The sequence below is a fragment of the Patagioenas fasciata genome, chromosome 29 (assembly GCF_037038585.1).
Source record: "Patagioenas fasciata isolate bPatFas1 chromosome 29, bPatFas1.hap1, whole genome shotgun sequence".
NCBI classification, from domain to species: Eukaryota; Metazoa; Chordata; class Aves; order Columbiformes; family Columbidae; genus Patagioenas; species Patagioenas fasciata.
This window is the reverse complement of record NC_092548.1, coordinates 1,202,655-1,225,976: the sequence shown is the minus strand read 5'-3', so window position 1 is coordinate 1,225,976 and position 23,322 is coordinate 1,202,655. Positions and strand designations below refer to the sequence as shown.

At 50.5% G+C, this 23,322-nt stretch overlaps 1 protein-coding gene across 1 annotated transcript; it reads left to right on the top strand.

The window, feature by feature from the left end:
* Positions 1–16,456: 16,456 nt before the first annotated feature.
* Positions 16,457–17,386, top strand: LOC139825851 (olfactory receptor 14J1-like). The gene has a single exon (XM_071800223.1). It carries the CDS (start codon positions 16,472–16,474, stop codon positions 17,384–17,386), a length of 915 nt encoding a protein of 304 aa, XP_071656324.1. The 5' UTR covers positions 16,457–16,471.
* The last annotated feature ends 5,936 nt before the right edge of the window (positions 17,387–23,322 follow it).

Sequence of the window (23,322 nt, the reverse complement as noted above, 5' to 3'; positions counted from 1 at the left end):
TTGAGCCAGCCCCATAGCCGTGTCTTTCCAACAAGGAGTTTCTCCTGAGAAAGGGATTCAGCTTCTGTCGTTCTCTCCAGAGGCGCATGAGCAGTGTCCATGCACCTGGGGACACAAAGGGCGACGTTTGCCAGACCACCCTTTATCAGAACCATTAAAATATCAGAACCACTGTGGATGGGGTATCAAGCATTATAGTACAGCAGAGATTAAAGTTCTGAGATCCCTTCACCTGCCCTGCGTGACACATGTAAAATAAACCAACCCCCTCAAAAAGTTGGTTTTGAGTCTTTTCACAACCTGAAGCACCACATGGGTCAGGATTTGAGCCAGAATACCCAAAGAGGACTCACATCCTCTGCTCTTACAGTTCAGGTGTTCCCTGGAATCTCAGCAGACACGTCACGCTGATATCTGGGTTCAAGGAGCTGGTCAAGTGTCTCATCTGCATTTCTGTAACGATGGCTTTGCTGCCTGGCTGATGTGCAGACTCTGTACATGGATGCTGACACCTCTTGAAAAACCTGCTCTGAAAGGATCAACAAGGGGGGCTGTTCTTTCTGGAAGGGTATTAGGGCAGCAAACAAGAAGACCCTGGGTTGAGGCAAATGAAAAGGGATGCACAAGATGTGGTCAGGGCTGTTTAGGGTACTTGTAAAGCAGCCCTGCAGCTCATGTGAATTATTCTTGGAGTCAGAGAGAACCTGAGAGTTTTCTCTGAGTTGAAAACATGAACAGGATGAAAGGACAGCGTCATTCGGGCTGGAAGGGACCTCAGGAGGTGTCTTGACCAACTTCCTGCTCAAAGCAGGGTCAGACCAGATCACTCAGACTTTATCCAAACACATCTTGGTCACTTTTTGGGACAGACTGAGTGTCCACTCCTGGGAAACAGCTTCCAGTGCTTGACTGTCCTCAGGACTGGAAAGCTTCTCCCTTTCTACAACACCTTTCCAAGTCCAACCATGCAAATAGCTTTTTGCCCATCTACTTACACACTGACACAGACAATAATGTCCTATCTTGGATACAAGAATATTAGAGGGTGACACTGAATGTCTTGCTGACTTTCAGGTAACAGACCATCAGTGTTCTCCCCATGTCCACAACCCTGTTCTTTCCTCACAGAAAGCAAAGAGGATGGACAGACACAACCCCCCCTGGGTAAACCCCATAACCTTCTCTTCCAGACACCCAGAAATGGGGTCCCAGCGGACATGCTCTGGGGCACAGCCCTTAGTTCCCCTGCTCACCCATTGGCCATTTTGAAAAGTGCACACACTGTGTGAGAGCTGCCAGTGCTCAGGGAGTCCCCCCAGTCTCCATGAGCTTTCCAAGATGGTGCAGAGTGGCCTCCCTGTGACATCGTCCTGCTGTCTCAGCTCCTGGGATGCTGCCCCTGCTGTCCCATAGACTGGAAAGGATTGTGTTAATTCCAGTGACCCCTGACTTGATCCCCATCCACTGCTGGTTGTTCTCCAGATTCCTGCCTGGAGTCAGAGAGGCTTAGGAGAGAGCAATTTCTCAGAAGAAAGATTCTTCCATTCAGAGTGCTGGTAGGAAATGTATTTTGCTGAGTAACTGGACACAAATATATATTTTACTATATATTTGCCGACACATAAATATATTTTTTACCTTATGATCACATAGACAGATAACACAGATCTGTTGAGGTCACTGTCAACATGACCATCTAAAAAGAGTACAGTTGAATTAACCTTTTTCTCTTTCTTTCCTCCATCAGGCAAGAGTGGCCAACAGTTTCCAGCATCACTCACTGTGTGCCAAGGGTAAAAAGTGGCACTGGCAGTCCATGGCAGTGGATTGTTTGGTGCCTTTGACTCTGTGTAAGACACAAGGATTATCTTTCTTAATGCTGAAGGCCTTGGTAGGAGAGAAATCTAGAGAATATTTTTAAAAAATGGAGAGAAAAACAGACCAAATGAAAGATGTAGAGTGAAGGAAATATCTTCTTGAAGCTTTAAGTATCAAACGCTGTTGGTGTTGTAATTCTCCTTTCTTTGTTTTGAATACTTTAAATAACAGTGTTTTCCAAAGAGATAAAAAAGAGACTTTTCAGGATGTGCATCAAGAGCAAGAGGAGAACTTCTGATCCTCCACAACATTTGCTTTCTCAGCACTCCCTCTGTTATCTGTGCATCTGATCTCCCTCATCCTCCAGGTATTTCCTCCTGCCCTGACTAAACTGACCATGTCTGAAGTCCCATTTCCAGCAGCTGATCTGCACACAAGCACTTTCCATTCCTCTTACTGTTTGATCACTCAGACACTTGTCAACAATACAGTTGCTGCTTTCAGCTTCAAGGAGTTAAAAGCTTCCTTGTCATTCAGTAGTCTGTCTAATTCTGTCTTTAGCCAATTCTTTTATTGTGTTTATTTCATAATTTTCTTTCTGTCTAAAACATTTCTTGCATGTTTCTGCCTTGGAGAAGGTGAACCTCAGTGGTGGCAGTTTGTCCTTGGTGTACAGTTGAGGAATGTGGGTTTTTTTAACCATTACTCTTATCAGTGTTATTTCGATTGTTCAAAGGTAAAGCAAAGCCCCTGTTTGCTGTGTGCAGCCAGGTCTCCAAGGAGAGCAGGTGGGAGCTGGTGCAAAGGAGCCGGCACATCCAGCTGCAGACTGCAGTGGAGAAGTCTGGTGTAAGGAAAAGGGATGCAAGGCCCAGGGGGCCATGAGAGAAACAATGGGGTTGGGGAGGTGAGGAGCAAGGTTGTGCACACGGTGTGAGAGCTCAAGGGACAGCTTCTCCAGCCAGTCCAGACCTCCTTAGGAGAGACCCTGGATCAACATCAGATAATGCTGCAATCAGGTCTTCTGCAAACTGAAGAGTAATAAAATACACCCTTTACAGTAAAAAAGACATTTTTTACTAGAAGCTCTTTAAATCTTTCACCATGATTACAAAAAGAAAGCTCTCTAATTCACAGTACAAGACTGGAAGGAAATTACAAGAAGAGACATGGTTTGTTAGAGCTTTCTTCTCTGTAATGAGCCCCATGGTGCATTTGGTGCTCAGTCCTTGAAGGTTACTCAGGTGCTGAGAGGAGATTGCACAAACCTTTCCAGAAGTCAAAACCAGAAGAAAAAAGTACTAAGTACCTTGAAGTATTAATGAGTTCCACTGAGGGCAAGTACCAGCAAAGCCTCCCCAGGGTCTCGTTAGAGCAGAGAATTGGAGGCCATGATGGCAGAAAAACAAAGGGAAATGTGCAGGCAGCTGAGGTGCTGAGAAAAGCCTGGTTTTGTTGGGTGAAGCAGAGAGGCCAAGGCCTGACCCCCAGCCCCTGGGAAGGCAGATCCTGTCCCTCACACATTGCTCAGGGCTCTTCCTGGGCCAGGGGGATGTGGGCTGTGTGATGCTGAGTGAAGGACAATGGTGTGACAGCTCCCAGCCCTACTGGGGGTGTGCAAGGAGGCCATGAGGTGCCCCAGTGCCTGAGGACAACATGTCTCCTCACAGGCCTTGGTGGCAGAGGCGATGGCCATAGCCAAGGGGACAAAGACTTGGGTTCTCTTGGTGACATCCAGCCTTGCCAGTGCCCTTTGCCATCTCCACCACAGGTTGTCCTACACTGTCCCACTGCAGGCTGTAGTCACCCATCTCACTTCCTCCCCTTGCTCTCACGCTGGTATTTCCATACATTGACTGATGTGTCTCCACTCTCATGCTCTGTTCCTTGAAACAAAAGGAGATGGACTGATCTCCTGCTCCTTCTGGGTGATTTCTCGTGCTCTGTGTTATGTCACAGAAGATGAGAATTAAGATGTTCAACAGTGTGGTCCAAGTGCTGGTCACTGAGAGATGACACCAGTAACTGACTGCACAAAGGACTTTTTACCACTGATGATATTTGGGCTTGATGGTTCAGCCAACTTCCCACCCAGCATCCACTTCTTGAGCCCCATCAGCACCACTCTGGCCAGAAGCAGACCATGGCTGAGCTTTGCAAACACACTGTGCACAACATGCCTTTATTTCCCCTGTCCATTTGGGTTCAGCAATCCCTTCCTTGTCCTTCACATTCCTGGAAATGGCTTCAGGACCACATGTCCCATCCCCTTCCCAGGGAGGGAGGTAGGGTGGCCAGCCTGTAATTCTCCGAGTTCCTATTCCTGCTCTACTTCAAGATGGGTCTGCATTTTCTGAAGACCCCAGAATCATTCTGGTTTCTATGACACATTTGAGAGCACAATCTGGAATCATGGCTAAGGGTGACGTAGCAGACTGGAGCACTTGCAGTGATCCTGTCCAAGGCAGCTGAGATGAATCTCATTGATCCAACGGGGTTTGTTCCTCGAGTCACAAACAGAAATATCAGGGTTCCATCAAGCATCCGTATCTGAGCTGCCCTCCTGGACTCCTTATGCACCCAGGGATGTTCAGAGACTGAGTCTGTCCCTTTTTCACACAGAGGCAGGAGTCATAGTGTCCCTCTGGCCTCCTGGTACGACACTCAAAGGATGGGAAGTATCTCATCCCTTTGGTGTGTCACCTGCTCTGTACTCATCTCAGATTTCCCATATCGTGAGGAATGGACACATGGACCTTGGTTCAAGTAAGAAGATCCCAGTTCAATGAAGCAGGCCTTCATGGTACCCTCACGGAACAGCTGATGGCATTTGTGCTCGCTTGGGTTCATCTCACCTCACATACATGATGTGCATGTTTACAACTCACCTGTACAGTGCAACATGGACTTCAGACCTATTCATTCAATGTATCTTCATGGAAAGAAGAACAACCTCTCTGAGCTAAGGTGGGAGGCCAGGGTTAGAAACGGTAGTCCTGAGGGGCCAGTGCATGATGATTGACCTGAGGCTCCTTCCAAAGGGGTGTCCAGTGCACACAGGCACCAGTCGTACCCTGCTCTGCTGGTCCTGCAGGTCTCTGGCAGGAGGCCTGGCTGTGAGGGGACACTGCTGTGTGCCTGCCCTGCACACACACACTGTTCAGCTGTACAATGGGGTTTGCATCTGTGGGCAACTTTCTTGGGCTTGTTCTTGAGAGGAACTCTGTAAAAACACATAAACATACAGGCACTGCCCTGAGGAGATCACCCTTCATTATGCCTGCCAGCTCTGTCACAGCAGTGCCCATTGCCTGTCCTTGCCTGCGGTTACAGGTCTCACACACAGCAGGATGGTGACCAAGCTGCCAGAGCACTCAAGCCTTGAACCAACACCAGGGGTGGGAAGGAAACTCTGGAAGTGGAAAAAAAACAGCCCCCAAAGATCCAGAGACGGTGCTCCCCAGTGACACTGCCGTACCTGACCTTTATTTCCTTCCATACAAACACACAAACTGTCCCTGCAGCTCCAAAAATACCTTGGAGTAAGGATTTCAGGAAATATTCCCAAATATTTGTGGTGGCCTTTGTTATGGTTAAACACATAAAAACAACTCTTTATTTAAAAATCCACTCAGACAGAAAGGCACATAAGAGAGTGAATTACAAAGGGGATGACAATATTCTAGTGACGAAAAATAAACCACCACAAAAAAAAAAAAAAAAAAAGGAAAAATTAAAGAAGAAAAACAAACCACAAAGAAACAAACAAACCACACAAAAAAAGAAGATGTAATGCAATGAATTGTTTTATAACTGCTATGCAGAAGGTGACAAGAAGACTACTGCTTCAGGAAAATATCAGTCATCAGTTTGCACAGGGCATCCTTGATCTCCTGGTTCCTCATGCTGTAGATGAGGGGGTTCACTGCTGGAGGCACCATCGAGTACAGAACAGACACCACCAGATCCAGGGATGGGGAAAAGATAGAGGGGGGCTTCAGGTAGGTGAATATGCCAGTGCTGACATAGAGAGAGACCACGGCCAGGTGAGGGAGGCAGGTAGAAAAGGCTTTGTGCCGTCCCTGCTCAGAGGGGATCCTCAGCACGGCCCTGAAGATCTGCACATAGGACACCACAATGAACACAAAACACGAAAATGCTAAACAGGCACCGACCACAAGAAGCCCAAGTTCCCTGAGGTAGGGGTGTGAGCAGAAGAGCTTGAGGATCTGGGGGATTTCACAGAAGAACTGGTCCACAGCATTGCCCTTGCACAGGGGCAGTGAAAATGTATTGGCCGTGTGCAGCAGAGCATTGAGAAACCCAGTGGCCCAGGCAGCTGCTGCCATGTGGACACAAGCTCTGCTGCCCAGGAGGGTCCCGTAGTGCAGGGGTTTGCAGATGGCAACGTAGCGGTCGTAGGACATGATGGTGAGGAGAGAATACTCTGCTGAAATGAAAAATAAAAACAAAAAGAGTTGGGTAGCACATCCTGCATAGGAAATGACCCTGGTGTCCCAAAGGGAATTTGCCATGGATTTAGGGACAATGGCGGAGATGGTGCCCAGGTCAAGGACAGAGAGGTTGAGCAGGAAGAAGTACATGGGGGTGTGGAGGTGCTGGTCCCAGGCTATGGTGGTGATGATGAGGCCGTTGCCCAGGAGGGCAGCCAGGTAGATGCCCAGGAAGAGCCAGAAGTGCAAGAGCTGCAGCTCCCGTGTGTCTGTGAACGCCAGGAGGAGGAACTGGGTGATGGAGCTGCTGTTGGACATTCGCTGCCTGTGGGCATGAGGACGTGTGCAAGGAGGAAAGGACAGTGACAAGTTAGGGGAGACTTCTCTGGGAAAAACCAAGGCCATTTCCCACAGACCCTCCCACCCCGTCACAGACAGAGACACTTTTCTTTTTTCCAGGAGAATGTTCTGGCTGGAGCCCACGTCAGTGCTTGATGAGTGTGCAATGAAGAGCAGGGTCTCTGCCCAGGGGCTCTTGATCAGTCAGCCTGACCCTGTGTGATTGGGTGGGCAGGGGCCAGTCCTGGGGTTCAGCTTTGTCAGCTGGAACCGCTCCTGGTGCAGAAGGGGCTGTCAGCATCTGCACCCCAGGCCGGAGAAACTGAGTTGGAGAGGTTTGGTGTTTCTGCAGCTCCTTCCCCGCTCCCACCCTGGGGAGTGTTGTTGGGTGTCAGAAACCCTCAGCATTTCTGCTGCACTCAGGGAGAACAGAGCGAGTCCTGCGAGACCAGAGGATGCCTGTGGGTCAGTGCAGAGTAAGGGCAGCTGGTCTGTCCTTCTGTCCTGCTCCAGCTGCCCCGGGCTGGCACCTTTCTGAGATGGAGCCTGATCACACTCCCACGTTACCCTGAAAAGCCAACAGGCACTGCTTAGAGCAGAGGGATCCATCTCACACCATGACATGTCTCACCTTTTCCTAAGGTCTCAGCACCCCACGTTTAGCCCAGGACACACACGATTTTGTTTCACCAACCAAACAGCATTTTGTCTGTTGCTTCATTTCTGTGCTTCTACATTGGGATTCAGATAACACACAGATGCTGTTGGACAGGTTGGCATCCTGGATGGATGCTCACAGCTTGGAAGGAAACCTTAACGAGACAATCAAGGGTCCTAATGATGGCATTTGATTCAGGGAGACTGAGCTCACTCCCAGCCCCACAGACTGCATTGCCCATAGCCCCACAGGTCAGAGCAAAGCTGGGACACATGTTCCCATGGACACACCTGCAGGAAAGGACCCACAAGATCAGGCTGTGACTCTGCAGCTGAAACTGCCATCCCCAGAGAGCCTGACAGCAAGAACAAGATCACAACAGCAGTGACCCAGAGCAGGGGAGCCAGAAGGACAATGCGGTGAGGGTGGGTGTGAGAGAGGCCAGGGCAGAGGCAGCCGGGCACTCAGACAGCGTCACCCTTCCCCAGCTGTGCAGCCACCTCCCAGACACCAGCATTGCCGTGCAGCTGCTCTCAGCCCCTGTGCTCTGCAGAGGAACTGGAGCTCTGGCTGCACAGGAGCTGCTCCATGCCTTGGAGCCCCCGGCCCTGAGGGCAGAGGCTTTGCTGGGTGGGACAGGAGGCCAGGGGGCTGCTCACAGGAGGGATCTGCACTGCAGGGGATCACAGGGACTTTTCTCTGTTCTCCCTCCCATAACAATTCCAGGTTCAGTTCCCTCTCATTTCTGATCATTTCGCTGCTGCCTGGAGATTCTCCCCCTGGGAGGTGTTTCCCTGTCCATGTCTCTTCCCTGTCAGTGCTCACAGACCCCATCCCACCCTCTGTGGCCTCCCCCTGGCCCTGCAGATCCTGCCTGTTCAAAGGGCACTGCCTGGGGGCATCTTCCTGTTTGCAGGTTGGAAAACAGGACAGGTCAGACTAAGGTGGATGAGTCCAGGCTATCTGATGCTGGTGCTCATTTTCATTTTATTGTTTCCTGCACCCCCCGCCCCTTGGGATGGGAAACTGAAAAGACAGGCTCAGGAAAGCTCCTTATCTGTCTGGTAATCCTTGGATTGATCTTGTCCTTGGGCATCCCTTGATGATCAGGAGCTGTGAGCACCCTCTCCATAGCAGAAGGACCTTTATTGCCCTTATAGCGTTTGCTACTTCCCCGCACAGCTTCTCCGCTCAGCACCGTGGGGATCTCCCCGGGCAGGCTGAGCGCTGACCCTGGCAGGCGGCAGAGTCCCTGTCCTGGCACAGCCCTGGGGTGCAGGGACCCTGCTCTGCAGGACAGCCCTGGGCACCCCTGCCTGAACATTTGCGTTTACACCCCTGCAGCCATCCGTGATCAAAGGCAGCCATCATGCCCTGTCCCTCTGAAGGTTCAGAAGGCAATCCCTGCTCTGCAGCATGTCCTACTCCTGTACATCAGAGGGTGTCTGAGAGTTGTACTCACATCTCTTGTGTTATCTGCAATGTGACAGCTTTAGAAGATCCGAACATGATTTGAAGATTCAATGCCCTGCAATCAGTTAAGATTTCATTTCCAGTGAGTTCTCAGCATCCTCCCACCCCAGTTTGCGTTTCCCTCTCTCTGCCTGGCTCCTGTACCCTCGGTGCTGCAGGCAGAGCCCTCAGCCCTGCTGCGTGTGCAGAGGAGCTGCTCCTGGGCAGAGCTGTCTCTCTGCAGCGCTGCCGCTTGCCAGGAGCTCCCTGTGTCCCAGGAGCCCAGCCCAGCTCAGCAGCACAGGAGCAGCCCATGATGTCCCTTTCTCTGTCCCCTCTGGGCTCCCTCCACGTGTCCTTGGGGCTCCAGGGGCATATCCTTTGAAACAACCACAAGTAATAAGTGATGTTGATTCTCTCTCCTCTGCACAGACACTTCTTGCCAGAATTGTGTTCTTTCTATTACGTAATATTTTCTTGTCCCATCATTAGACTGGACATCAGGAATGTTAAAGCAAAGGATATAATTTCTCCAAGCTGGGGGAGGAATATCTTCAGTTGAAGGAATTTAGCAATTTTATTCTTGTTTTATACTGCCAGGTCTAGAGTTCATCAATCTTTGGCCATGTCATGTCTGTGCTCTGAAGCAAAGCCTTTGCACACATGGGCTCTTGGACACTTGTACCAGGTTTCTTGTGGCAGGTCAGAGCTGGGCTGGTGCCACAGCTGGGGTGGTTCAGCCCAGATGTGAGGCAATGGCCTCAGCCAGGGACCTGCCTGGGGGAGCTGGAGCTGCCAGTGCTGCAGACAGAGCTGTGACACGGGTGGAATGAACTGCCAGGCAGGGTGGCAGAAGTGAGTTCATCTGGTCTGCAAGGACAGCAGCCTCCAAGCACAGCAACAGTCCAGATCAAAACTCAGTCTAGACCTGTAAGGCAATTTAAGGGCCCATAATGAGCTGTTACTGCTTCAGGAACACCTAAAGGAGAAAGAAATACACTGTGTGGCCACTGATGAATTTTATCAGGGAAAAAAGTTATATTCTCGGTATCTCTTGTCCTCCATCTTCACCACTAAGTTCTCCCAGACCACTGTGACTTGAGACAGGAATTTGGAGGAGAACAACCAGCAGTGGATGGGGATCAAGTCAGGGTCACTGGAAGTAACACAATCCTTTCCAGTCTATGGGACAGCAGGGGCAGCATCCCAGGAGCTGAGACAGCAGGACCATGTCACAGGGAGGCCACTCTGCACCATCCTGGAAAGATCATGGAGACTGGGGGGACTCCCTGACCACTGGCAGCTCTCACACAGTGTGTGCACTTTTCAGAATGGCCAATGGGTGAACAGGGGAACTAAGAGCTCTGCCCAGAGCATGTCCACTGGGACCCCATTTCTGGGTGTCTGGAAGAGAAGGTGGTGGGGTTTACCCAGGGCGGGTTGTACCTGTCCATCCTCTTTGCTTTCTGTGAGGAAAGGACAGTGTTGTGGACGTGGGGAGAGTAGTGGTGGTCTGTGACCTGGAAGTCAGCAAGGCATTCAGCATCATCCCCCACAATATTCTTGTGTCCAAGGCAGGATATTATAGTCTCTGTCAGTGTGCAATTAGATGGGTAAAAACAATCTGGAAGTTGTTTCCCAGGAGTGCACATCCACTTGACCCCAGAAAGTGTTCAAGATGTGTTTGGATAAAGCTCTGAGTAATGTGGTCTGAGGCTGCTTTGAGCAGGAGGCTGGTCAAGACACCTTCTGTCTTCATTTGTGCCTTTGAACTGACCTGTTCTCTGTTCCTTGAGTTTCTTTGGCTAAAAAAGAAACAACTTCCCTATGCCACCTCTGCCTCACACCAGAAAAAGGAGAACAGGTATGGAAGAAGGAGGATTTGGGGGCAATTCTGCCCAAGATGTGTACTCTTTCAAGGATAAAAAAGGTAGAAGAGAGAGAAAAAGCACTGGTCTAAGAACTTCATGCAGAAGGTCAGCTGCTGAAATGTAGCAGCTCTTTTGAGAAGCAAGAATGACTGTTGAGAATGAAATTAAAAAGTTTGGTTCATCATTATCATCATCCCTGAGAATAAGGAGCTCCATGTGACTGTTACTGGTGATAGTATCACTATTGAAAAACATCTTTGAGAGCATCTCTGTTGTCTCTCAGCTCCAAAGCCCAGCCTGCTCATATTTTGAAAGGACAACTTCAGACTTCTGCCCCCCAGATCTCTACAACCATCTCCCATCAAAGGCCTTTTACCCCAAGAAGGGGAAAACTGCCAATGCAGGTACCAAACCCATGCCCAACCTGCCTGGAGAGCCAGGACAGTTGTGCCACACAACAACCGCCCTTGAGGGAAGCTGGAGGTGATGGGAATTGAAATGGTTCCGACTGAAATCATAGAATCAGAGAATCATTTAAGTTGGAAAAGACCCTGAAGATCAGGGTTTACCCAGGGTACATTGTGCCTGCCTATCCTCTTTGCTTTCTGTGAGGAAACAACAGGATTGATGTGGGGACAACATTGATGGTCTGTTGCCTGGAAGTCAGCAAGGAATCCAACATCATTCCCTGCAATATTTTTTATCCAAGGGAGGATAAAACCCTGAGTAATCTGATCTGACCCCACATTGAGCAGGAAGTTGGTCAAGACACCTCCTGAGGTCCCTTTGAGCCTGAATGACACTGTCCTTTCATCCCCTTCATGTTTTCAATGTAGAGAAATCTCTCAGGTTCTCTCTGATCACAGAAATAATTCACATGAGGTGCAGGGCTGCTTTACAAGTAACCGTGAACAGTCCTGACCACAACCTTTGCATCCCTTTTCATTTGTCCCAAGCGAGGTTCTTCTTTTTTGCTGTTCTAATACCCTTCCAGAAGGAACTGCCCACCTTGTTAATCCTTTCAGAGCAGGTTGTTCAACAGTTGTCAGCATCCATGTACAGGACCTGCACATCAGCCAGACCTGAAAGCCACCATTACAGCAATGGAGATGAGGCTCTTGATCAACTCCTTGAATGCAGGAATCAGCATGCCATATTGTCATGGTCCATTTTGTGATGGACTCGTGTTGGTTCGTTTACCTTGAAACACAAAATTAAGGCGACCAAAATGCCAAGGGGGTATAATTCAATCAAACAATGTAACTTTATTATTCTGCCCATAAAGAGGCAAGTGATAGAGAAAGTCAAGAAAAGCGAAAGAGAAAAAAAATAAGGAGGAAAGAGGATTAGCTACCACCACAGGTCCAAAGGCGTCCCTATTGTCCCAGGTCCCGAACAGCATCCTGCTGGTCCTCTGTCATGATCTGTGATCCTTTGGTGGAGAGATCTCTACGATATTCAGCCAGGAACCATCTTTTGTACTTAGCAATAGCGCTTAACTCCTTCTCTGCCCATGGATTGAGGCCAATCTCCACCCACACTTGGATGGTTCTCAGGAATCATCCATGAGCCTGGAGGAAGCAGGAACCTCCTGGAGTGTTGACCCATTACAGAACAACAAGAGCGAAAGGTTTGTGAGGCACATGGGAGTGCAGGAAGAGAGTGGTCTGTGTGTAGCAGTAACTGTGTTAAAGGCAAGAAGAAGCCCTGAAGAGCATGAGCTGGTCATGCTAATGTGGAATAGACTGATTTTTCTTTTTCATTTTAGGGCAGTAGAAGAAGGAATATGTGCATTTCAGTGCTAGGGCATGGATCCAAATTGAGGATTCGAGCAAATTTGAGACTGGGTAGCTTAGGTGATTGGTGACCATTGCCAGGTCTATGAAAGAAGCTGAATGGGTTTAGGGGGATGTCACAGGCATTGCCAAATCCTCAGAAAACCAGAGCCTTGTCGTTAAAGCAACAGCGCTTGGCACCAAACCCACACTGTGTCCAGTCATGACAGTCCAGTCACTCACCAGATCCCACTGTGTCCTGGTTAGCCCAGCCAGCCATGTCAAGAAGATAACTCAGCATCCTGGACTGTGGGCACCCACTGCTTTGCCTGGCCAGTGAATGTCAGGGCAATTACAGTTCCCCATGGGCACCTGCTCTTTGACTGGCGACATCCTCAGGTTGCTGACTGAAGATCTGTTCCATTTCTTCTCCATGATCAAGTAGTTTGTAACACCCAACACGTTGTCACCCTGTACGGGATTTACATAGTCCTGGAACTGGGGATGAGTGTGAGTGTGCTACAGTTGTCACCTCTCTGAGAGGACAACAGGAGTTTGACCAACGTCAGACAGAGCCGATTTCAGCTGCTCCAAGATGGACCCACTCCTTGCCAAATCTGAGCCACTCAGTGATGCTGGCAGCACCTCTGGGATATTGTATTTGAGAAAGGGTAAAAAATGCTGCAGAAGAGCAGGCGGGACAGAGGAGGGAGGAAATGTGAGAGAAAAGCACTGCAGACACCAAGGTCATATCCCATAGGACCCAAGCAGGTCCCTCAGCAGGCCAAAGCTTGCTCTCCTGAAATCCTGTTCTTTGCCTTGTTATCATCTTCCAGGAGCCTCAGCTCCACTTTCCAATCCCTGACTGTTCCATCCTGACCAACTCTTTGTGGTTTGTAAGTGTGAAGTCCCACGGGGCACCTCACCCCACTGACTCCTCAGTCACCCGTGTCAGGAAGATGTTGTCAATGAGCTCCAACCCCTCCTGGATGATGATACCTTGCAGATATTGGGATATCTCAGGTCTGCCATGAGGACACGGCCCTGGAAACATGAGGCTTCTTTCATTTGTCTGAAGGAGGCCTCATCTCATTCCTCTTCCTGATCAGTGAGTCAGTAGCTGATGTCCACCCACCAAAACATTGCCCATGTTGTTCTGCCCTCTCATGCTGACTCCTCAACCTTCAGCTGACATTGTCTGTCCCCAGGCAGAGCTCCTCGCATCTGCTATTTACCCATCAGAAAACTCTGAATATTGACAAGATGAACTGACCAGTTCTGTATCAAGGTGGGACAATAACCCCATCCATCAGGACAGAGCAGGACCTGACACGCTGAGCAGTGACCCTGAGGAGAAGGGCCTGGGCACTCCAAGGTCCCCACACCAGCCCGTGGTGCACGCTCACCATGAACAAGGCAGCTGCACACGGGGTTGCATGAGGAGGAGTGGAGATGATCAAACAATGTAAAGAGGCTGAAAGCCCCCACCAGACATGAGCTCCTTCTCCCCTTGGCTATGGCTGTTGTCTGCACCTCTGAGGGACCTGGGCTGCTTTGGCCCAGCAGCGCTGGGGAGTCTGCAGCAGTGCAGGAGTAGCCTGAGAGTGCTTGAAGGGTGGTTTCAGAGATGGTGGAGGCTTCCTTCATAGTGGGAAAGAGTGTGAGAAAGAAATAATGGCCCAAAGTGCAGCTGGGGAGGTCCAGGCTGGACATGAGCAGAAAGGAATGTGACTGGAAGGGCAGTGCTGCGGTGGAGCAGGTCAGCAGAGGGAGTCTGCATCAGCCCAAGGCTTTGTGCTTCAAGGGACAGCTGGGGAGGATGGAGAGATCTCAGCAAAGGAAGGAAGATGCTCAGACAAGAGCAAGGTGGGGCAGCAGGGGGGATGTCTGCAGCCTGCAGGGAAAGAGGTGCAGGGGATGCCACAGCACAGGACAGGCTGTGGTGGAGATGATCAAGGGATGTAAAGAGGCTGAAAGCCCCACCAGACATGAGCTCCTTCTCCCCTTGGCTATGGCTGTTGTCTGCACCTCTGATGCCTGTGAGGAGACACCTTGTCCTTCCAGCACAGGGGCCTCATGGCCTCCTTGTCCCCAGCCAGGAACCTGGGAGGTGTGGGTCTATAGTCCTGCCCTTGGCCTTGCACAGCCCCACATCACACTGTCCCAGGATGGGTGCATGGCAACATTGGTGGACAGGATCTGACTTCCCAGGGGCTGGGGGTCAGGGCTTGGCCCTTTGGTTAATGAAACACATCCAGGTTTACTTATCATCTAAGAGAACTTCACCTTGCTTTTCCTGACCTGTTGTCACTGCATCCCGTTTTCTTCTCTAACCAGACCCTGGGGTCATTTCCTCAGTAGTGATCCTCAGTGGGACTCATTAACATTGCAAGAAACTTTGGAGTTTGAAACTGACTTCTTGAGAAGTTTCTTCAGCTTCTCCTCAGGGTCTGAGGCCCATGGACTCAGCACCAAACCCACCAGAGGGGTCATTAAAGCGCCTTGGGCTGCTCCTGTGCTGCTGAGCTGGGCTGGGCTCCTGGGACACAGGGAGCTCCTGGCAAGCGGCAGCGCTGCAGAGAGACAGCTCTGCCCAGGAGCAGCTCCTCTGCACACGCAGCAGGGCTGAGGGCTCTGCCTGGGGATCTCAGGGAGACGAGCAAGGCAGAGAGAGATTAAAGGTGGTCAGGACTGGGAGGATGACTGAGAGCTCACTGGAGGAGAAACCTTTGCAGCCCTTGCCATGGTAAGTCTCTGGGTGCAGGGCAATGCAGCTGTAGCTCCTGGAGGCATCTCCTAAAACTGGCACAGGCACAGCTGGTGGGATCTGTAAGGACGGGGATCTTTTTCAGCAACTTCGAAAATCTGAGAAGCAAATTGTGCACCCAGGGGTGCCCAGGGCTGTCCTGCAGAGCAGGGTCCCTGCACCCCAGGGCTCTGCCGGGACAGGGACTCTGCCGCCTGCCAGGGTCAGCGCTCAGCCTGCCCGGGGAGATCCCATGGCAGCAGCTGTGGGGGGAAGGAGCGACCCCCGACAGGGCAGTCAGGGAGATTGTGGGGTTGAAGGGTGCTGTGTGGGTCAGGGCTGCTCAGAGCTCCAGATCACCCCACAGACATGGCAGAGAGTCCTTCTGAACAACGACATCAAGACAGGAACAGCTGCAAGGGAAGGAGTCTGTGCTTTCAGTTTTCCACTCTTGGTTGTTTGGGTGTGCAGTGGGAGATGGGGATTTATTTCTGTCTTTGCAGAAGACACTGAGACCCCAGTTCTCATTAGGACTTGTCTGAGCTGCTCCTGAGCCCCTGCACACGCTGGCTCACCCCTGTGTGAGCCAGGAGGTGTGAGCAGGACAGAGCTGAGCACACAGCGGGTGGGACGGGGTCTGTGACACTGACAGGGAGCAGATCCAGGGACAGAGACACAGCTGCAGGCAGCACAGCCATGGGCAGGAGGAGTTAACTGCTACCAGAAATGCTGTGGACAGGATTAAGGGACATACTCTCGAGTGCAGACATATTTCCCAGTGCAACCCCCTGGTCTCCTCTCCTCCCCAGCAGAGCCTCTGCCCCAAAGCCATAGAGTCCACATCTCAAGTCTCCACCTCAGCAACTGGACCTCCAGGTGAAGGGTTCCTGGAACGTGATACACAGGTGCTAAAAGTACTTGCTCTACAGTGTCATTATGTCATTATGTGAGTGGCAGCAGCACAGCCAGGTAAGGAGAAGGTTCCACAGCATGCCCGTCGGCCTTTCTGTCCTTGCTTTTTCTGGTAGCACTGCGTTGTTCCCTGTTTCTCCACCTGTCCCTGGAGCACTTGCTCTCTGGGCTTGGGGTGGCAGGGTGGGTCAGTTTATGTTCTGACACCAACTCAGGGAGTTTTGCCTCAGAGGTGTTTTCATGGAAACTAGATGTCCAAGCTGCATTTTAAACTCTGATGAACTGGTTTCCTTACTTGGTAGAAAGAGAGAATGAGCAGAAACATCCCTCCATTGGTGAGGGGGTTTTCCATGAGAAACAGCCTGTTTATTTGCCTCAGAGAAGTCTCCTTTAACTTGTCTCTGTCCTTTCCTCCTTGCACAGGTCCTCATGCCCACAGGCAGCAAATGGCCAACAGCAGCTCCACCACCCAGTTCCTCCTCCTGGCGTTCACAGACACACGGGAGCTGCAGCTCTTGCACTTCTGGCTCTTCCTGGGCATCTACCTGGCTGCCCTGCTGGGCAACGGCCTCATCATCACCACCATAGCCTGGGACCAGCACCTCCACACCCCCATGTACTTCTTCCTGCTCAACCTCGCCCTCCTCGACATGGGATCCATCTCCACCATTGTCCCCAAGTCCATGGCAAACTCCCTCTGGGACACCAGGGCCATCTCATACTCAGGATGTGCTGCACAGGTCTTCTTTATGTGTTTCTTGGTTGGTGGAGAGTATTTTCTTCTCACCATCATGTCCTACGACCGCTACGTTGCCATCTGCAAACCCCTGCACTACGGGACCCTCCTGGGCAGCAGAGCTTGTGTCCACATGGCAGCAGCTGCCTGGGCCACTGGGTTTCTCACTGCTCTGCTGCACACGGCCAATACATTTTCACTGCCACTCTGCAAGGGCAATGCCCTGGACCAGTTCTTCTGTGAAATCCCCCAGATCCTCAAGCTCTGCTGCTCACACTACTACATCAGGGAAGTCTGGCTTCTTGCAGTTATTGTATTAGTAGCATTTGGGTGTTTTGTGTTCATTGTGGTGTCCTATGTGCAGATCTTCAGGGCCGTGCTGAGGATCCCCTCTGAGCAGGGACGGCACAAAGCCTTTTCCACCTGCCTCCCTCACCTGGCCGTGGTCTCCCTGTTTGTCAGCACTGGTTCATTTGCCTGCCTAAAGCCCCCGTCCATCTCCTCCCCTTCACTGGATCTGGTGGTGTCTGTTCTGTACTCAGTGGTGCCTCCAGTTGTGAATCCCCTCATCTACAGCATGAGGAACCAGGAGCTCAAGGATGCCCTGAGGAAATTCATATCTTAGTGTTTTCTGGAGCAATAAACTTCCCATCTGCTTCTATATAGCAATTTTAATGTAGCTAATTAGAGGCCCTGCCTGTTGTCTGTATTTTCTGTTGGCTTTGGCTAGTTTTTGGTTTTGTTTTTGTTTTTAATTCTGATAATATTGTCATGCCCTTTCTAATTCTCTGTCTCCTTTCTTTCATAACCACTGGCTGTTTAAAAGAGGAGCCATGCTCTTCTTCTCTCTAAATAAAATAAAGGTTCCTGTAGTGATTTGTTTTTCACTATATCCTTCCTGCAAGGACATTTTGGATGTTCAGGGTCAGTTTCAGTGTGCATGGGTGGAGGGGAAAAGAGTCCAGCACTGCAGCCCTGCCAGGGAGCACCAGCGCTTGTTCTTCCAGAGCTGTTCTGGTTCCACTCCCACACTCTCCTTCTCATCCCCTGTGTTGGTGCAAGGCCTGAGTGCTCTGGCAGCTTGGTCCCCGTCCTGCTGTGTGTCAGTGCTGCGAGCGCAGGCAGGGACAGGCAATGGGCACTGCTGTGACAGAGCTGGCCTCTGTAACAGTACTTCTATAAAGAAAAGTGATCTTCTTAGGGCACTGCCAAAAGGCTTAGGTCTTCTTGAATTTTCTTTCAAGAACTCACACAAGAAAGCAGAAAGGAGGTTGAAACATCAGAGTACATCTGAGCAGTGTGTGTGTGCAGGGCTGGCACACAGCAGTGTCCTCTCACAGCCAGGCCTCCTGCCAGAGACCTGCAGGACCAGCAGAGCAGGGGCTGGGCTGTGCCCCTATGCACTGGACACCCCTTCAGAAGGAACCGCAGGTCAATCACCATGGACCGGCCCCCCACAACCACCATTTCTAGCCCTGGCCTCTCAGCCCAGCTCACAGAGGTTGTTCTTCCCTCCATGGATGGACACAGAATGAGCAGTTTAGCAGTTCATGTTTGCTTTGTACAGATGACATGTGAGCACGCACATCATGTACATGAGGTGACATGAACCTGAGTGAGCACAAACACCATTCCTTAGGGCTCCATGAAGGCCTGTGGCACAAACAAGGTATTGAGGTCACTTCATGTTGGAAGTAACATCCCATGGGAAATCACCTGAATGCAGCACTGGGTTGTGCTTCCTTGAATTGTGATCCTCCGTGTCCATTCCTCATGACATGGGACATCTCAGATGAGTGCGGAGCAGGTGACACAGCACAGGGCTGAGGTGTCTCCAGTCCTTTGGGAGCGGAAACAGGAGGCCAGGGGGACACTGTGACTCCTGCCTCTGTGTGTAAAAGGGACAGACTCTGTCTGTGAGCATCCCTGGGTGCATAAGGAGCCCATGAGGTCACCTCAGATGTGGACACTTGACAGAACCCTGGATCAGTGAGATTCATCTCAGCTGCCTTGGACAGGATCATTTCAAGTGCTCCTGTCTGCTCTGTCACCCTTGCCTGTGATTCCAGATTGTGATGTCAAAAGGGCCCTAGAAACCAGAATGGGTCTGGGGTCCTAAGGAAACACAGATCTCAAACCCATCTTCAAGAAGAGCAGGAATAGGAACTGGTAGAATTACAGGCTGGCCACCCTACCTCCCTCCCTGGGAAGGGGATGGGACGTGTCCTCCTGCAGCCATTTCCAGGTATATGAAGGACAAGGAAGGGATTGCTGAACCCAAATGGACAGGGGAAAGAAAAGCATGTTGTGTACAGGGTGTTTGCAAGACCTCAGCCATGGTCTCCTTCTGGCCAGAGTGGTGCTGATGGGGCTCAAGAAGTGGATGCGGGGTGGGAAGCTGGCTGAACTGTCAAGCCCAAATATCATCAGTGGGACAAAGTCCTCCATGCAGTCAGTTACTGGTGTCATCTCTCAGTGACCAGCACTTGGGCCAACACTGTTGAACATCTTTATTCTCCCTTTCTAAGATATAACAGAGAGCACTTAAGTGCCTTGAGGATGATGCAAACCTAGGTGGAGGCCTTGAGCAATCTCACCTGGTTTACCCTGCCCAGAGCAGGAGAGTGAGACAAGATGAGTGAGACAAGGGCTCTCTGCAAACCTGAGTTATCCTGTGATTTGACTGAATTTGATAGAAGAACAGGAAAAAAAAAAAAAAAAAAGAAAGGCTGAAGAAGAGATATAGAGGGTGTTAACAGGAGTTCCAGTGAGGAGTGCTTTTCACTCACATTTAACTCAAATTTGACAAATTTGAACAAGGTGAGGAAGCGAGATGGGCGTCTACAGCCTGTGGGAAAGAGGAGCAGGTGTAGGAATGTGTAGAGCATGATTCAGTCTTGGTCAGGTCGTGGGTGCTAAGGAAGGCATGGATGGATGTGGTATTATGAGGTCACTTGTGTCTCAGACATCCATAATCCAGTCAGAATCCTGTGGCTGTGAAGGGGACAGTGAGGTCAGTTCTGTCTCTGGAGGTGACAGCCCAGCAGCAGGGACATGGCTGGGAAAGAACCTCTGCCTAAGTGTCCACAGGCCCTACCCAGCAAGAGGCCTTGGAGATGGGTTGTCATGTCCATTCTGCTTAAGAAGATGATGGCACAGCAGCAGGAACATGGTTGTGTCTGTCAGAGAAGCTGAAAGGCCAGCATCACTCATGGGATTTAGAAGATCACGGTGAGGTGACTTCTCTCTGGTCAACTGCAAGACCACAAGAAGACTAACCAGTTGGTTTCCATGTTTGACGGGCAGTTTCTGAGGTGATAGAGCTTTCTCAAGTGGTGGGAAAAACCAAGAGAGAAAAAATAAAAGCCACCAAGTACAGACTGGGAAGTGGAGACTGGATATCAGGAGGAAGAAATGTCACTGGAAGGGCAGTGCTGTGGTGCAAGAGGTCACCCATGGGGAGCTGGAAGTTGTTGTCCCAGTGTTGTCCTTCCCTCGGCCTTGCACACCCACATCCCACGGTCCCAGGAAGAGCTCTGAGCCGTGTGTGAGGGACAGGATCCCCCTTCCCATTGCCTGGAGGTAATGGCTCCTCCTTTCTGATTCAGAAAGCAAACCAAGGGGTTTCTCACCATCAGAGCTGAAGAGAAGACTAAAAAGAGACCTCATGGTGGCTACAGCTTCCTCACAAGGGGAGAAGGAAGGGAAGGTACAGATCTCTTCTCTCTGGTGACCAATGACAGAACTCAAGGGAATGGCAGGAACATGTGCCAGGGGAGAGTCAGTTGGAGATGAGGAAAAGGTTCTTCACCCCGAGGTGCTGGACACTGAACAGGCTCCCAGGGAGGTGTCACAGCCCCAGCCTGACAGTGTTCAAGAAAAGACTGGACAATGTCCTCAGACACACGGTGTGACCTGTGGGGTGTCCTGTGCAGGGACAGGAGTTGGACTCCGTGATCCTGTGGGTCCCTTCCAACCTAGGATATTCTATGGTTCTATGAAACACTAGGTCAAAAGTCCAGGTTTTCATTGTACAGACGGGTTGTAACCATACACATCATGTGCATGTCCACTGTGTGCATGTGGTGAGATGAACCCAAGGGAGCACAAATGCTGTCAGCTATTCCTTGGGGTTCCATAAAGGTCAGTGGGACAAAGATGGTGTTCAGGGGTCTCTTCCAACCTGCGTTATTGTAGGATTCAATGAATCTTTTCCTTGGAGACCTCTTTCAAGACAGAATAGACAGAGGAAGAAGGAAAAAAGGCAGCAGTAGAGATATAAAATGCCACAGTGTAAATACAACAGCTCCTCTGAGGAACGTTTCTCCACTCAAACCCTTGATAGGAAATCTATTGGATAAATTTGATGAAAGCAGCTCAGTTTGATCTGCTCACACACTGGACCACAAGGAGGGTGATGGCTGGGTACGATGCCATGTGGTCACTTGTGTCTCAGGAACTCATGGTCCAGTAGGAAACCAATGGCTGTGCAGGGCACTGTGAGGTCACTTCTGCCTCTGCAGGGGACAGGCCAACAGCAGGAACATGGCTGGGAAAGGACTGTGAGGTCACCCATACCAGACCAGCAATCGGGCCCAATCAGCTTGGCTTTGTGAAAGGCAGGTCCTGCTTGACCACCCTGATCTCCTTCTATGACAAGGTGACCGGCTGAGCAGATGAGGGAAAGTCTGTCGTGGGGAGTGAATCCGCCACACAGGCTGTGGGTGTTGTGTCCTTAGACTGCAGTAAAGCCTTTGACACCGTATCCCACAGCGTCTCCTGGAGAAGCTGCAGCTCATGGCCTGGATGGTGCATCTGTGATGGGTAAAGAACTGGTTGGAAGGCATTTTGTCCCCCTGGAGCCATTTGTTCACTTCCTGTTCATATGGGCATCCCATGAATGCATCACTGCTCTCTACCCCAGTGTGGACAAGCACAAGGTCTTCTCCACCTGAACCTCTCACCAATGCCACTGTTTTCTACAGCACCTTCATCCTTGGCTGTGGGATGCCCAGAACAGCCCTACCGAGACAGTTTGACAAAGCCTTTTTTCAACACCATCCCCACATCCCTGCTCAATCCCCTCATCCACAGCTTAAGGACCAGAAAGGTTGGGTGTAAGTGGAGCATTGACAAAAATGGTCAGGAAGGCTTTGAGGTGCACAGAGAGCCCATCAACATGTTGGCCTGCTGCTCTCTTCTGAACAGGCCCAGAAGACCTGGACAGGATTTGCTGTGTCCCAGAAATTCACCTGGAAGGTTGGGATATGGAGAAAAGGTTTGGTCTGGGAAGGAACAGACAGGTGCTGGTGGAACTGGCTGGTGTGACCGTGAGACATCTCTCCAACACCTCAGAAAAGTCCTGGCTCTCAGGGAGGTTGCATGGTCCTCTGAGAAATAAATACCAAAAATGACTTATCATAGAATCAGAGAATAATTGTGGTTGGAAGGGGCCCTTAAGATCATTAAGTCCAACCATAACCTAAATCTGGCACTAAAACATATCCCTAAGTGCATCATCTATATGTCTTTTAAACATCTTCAGTGATGGTGACTCCACAACCTTGCTGGGCAGTCTGTTCTGTTGCTTCTAAACCCTTTCCCGAAAGAATTTTTTCCTAATATCCAATCTAAATCTCCCCATGTGCAACTTGAGGCCATTTCCTCTTGTCCTATCACTTGCTACTTGGGAGAAGAGACCAACACCCACCATGATCAAACCTCCTTTCAGGCAGTTGTGGACAGCGACAAGGTCTCCCCTCAGCCTCCTTTTGTCAAGGCTGAACAACCCCAGCTCCCTCAACCGCTCCTCATAACACTGGTGCTCCAGACCCTTCACCACCCTTGTCGCCCTCCTCTGAACTCTCTCCAGCACCTCAATGTCTTCCTTGCCATGAGGGGCCTAAAACTGACCCCAGGATTGAAGGTGCAGTCTCACCAGTGCCCAGTACAAAGGGATGATCACTCCTCTAGTCCTGCTAAAGCTCTAATTGGATCAAGGCTTGAACATCTTGGTGTGACCCAGTTGGTGACAGGTTGGACTGCAGACTCCTGAGGTCCCTTCAACCTCAGTTCTCCTATGATCCCATTGTGATGTTGGGCTCTGTTTCGAACTGGAGCAGAGCAGATGATGATGGGGCAGGATCCACCTGTGCTGTAGGTGACCATCTAAACCAACATCTCAGCCAGGGAACCAGCCAACACCTCAGTGTGACTCGCTCTGGGGAAAGTGTGAGGAGTCCTGGGCAGGGAAGGTTTAGAGGGCATGGGGTGCTATGCAAGACACAAAATGATCTTGGCTTCATGCCTGCAGGCCCATCCGATGTCAGTTAATGTCAATGAAAATTAAAATAAGAAGAACTGAAGACAAAGATCCAAAACAAAGGAAGGTGTCAACACATTTTTCTTTATTTTTCTTTGTGGGGAGGTTCTGTTCTTTGAAAAGGAAAGAGTTTTGCAGAACTGGGCATGGATTTAGGACACAAATGTCTTCAGCTCCAGGGACACAAACACCTGGTGCCAGTGTAGATGCCCTGGGTACCCCTGCCCAGGCTCCACCTG

Excerpts from the sequence above, each read along its gene's own strand:
- LOC139825851 (XM_071800223.1), top strand. The coding sequence starts at position 16,472 with ATGGCCAACAGCAGCTCCACCACCCAGTTCCTCCTCCTGGCGTTCACA.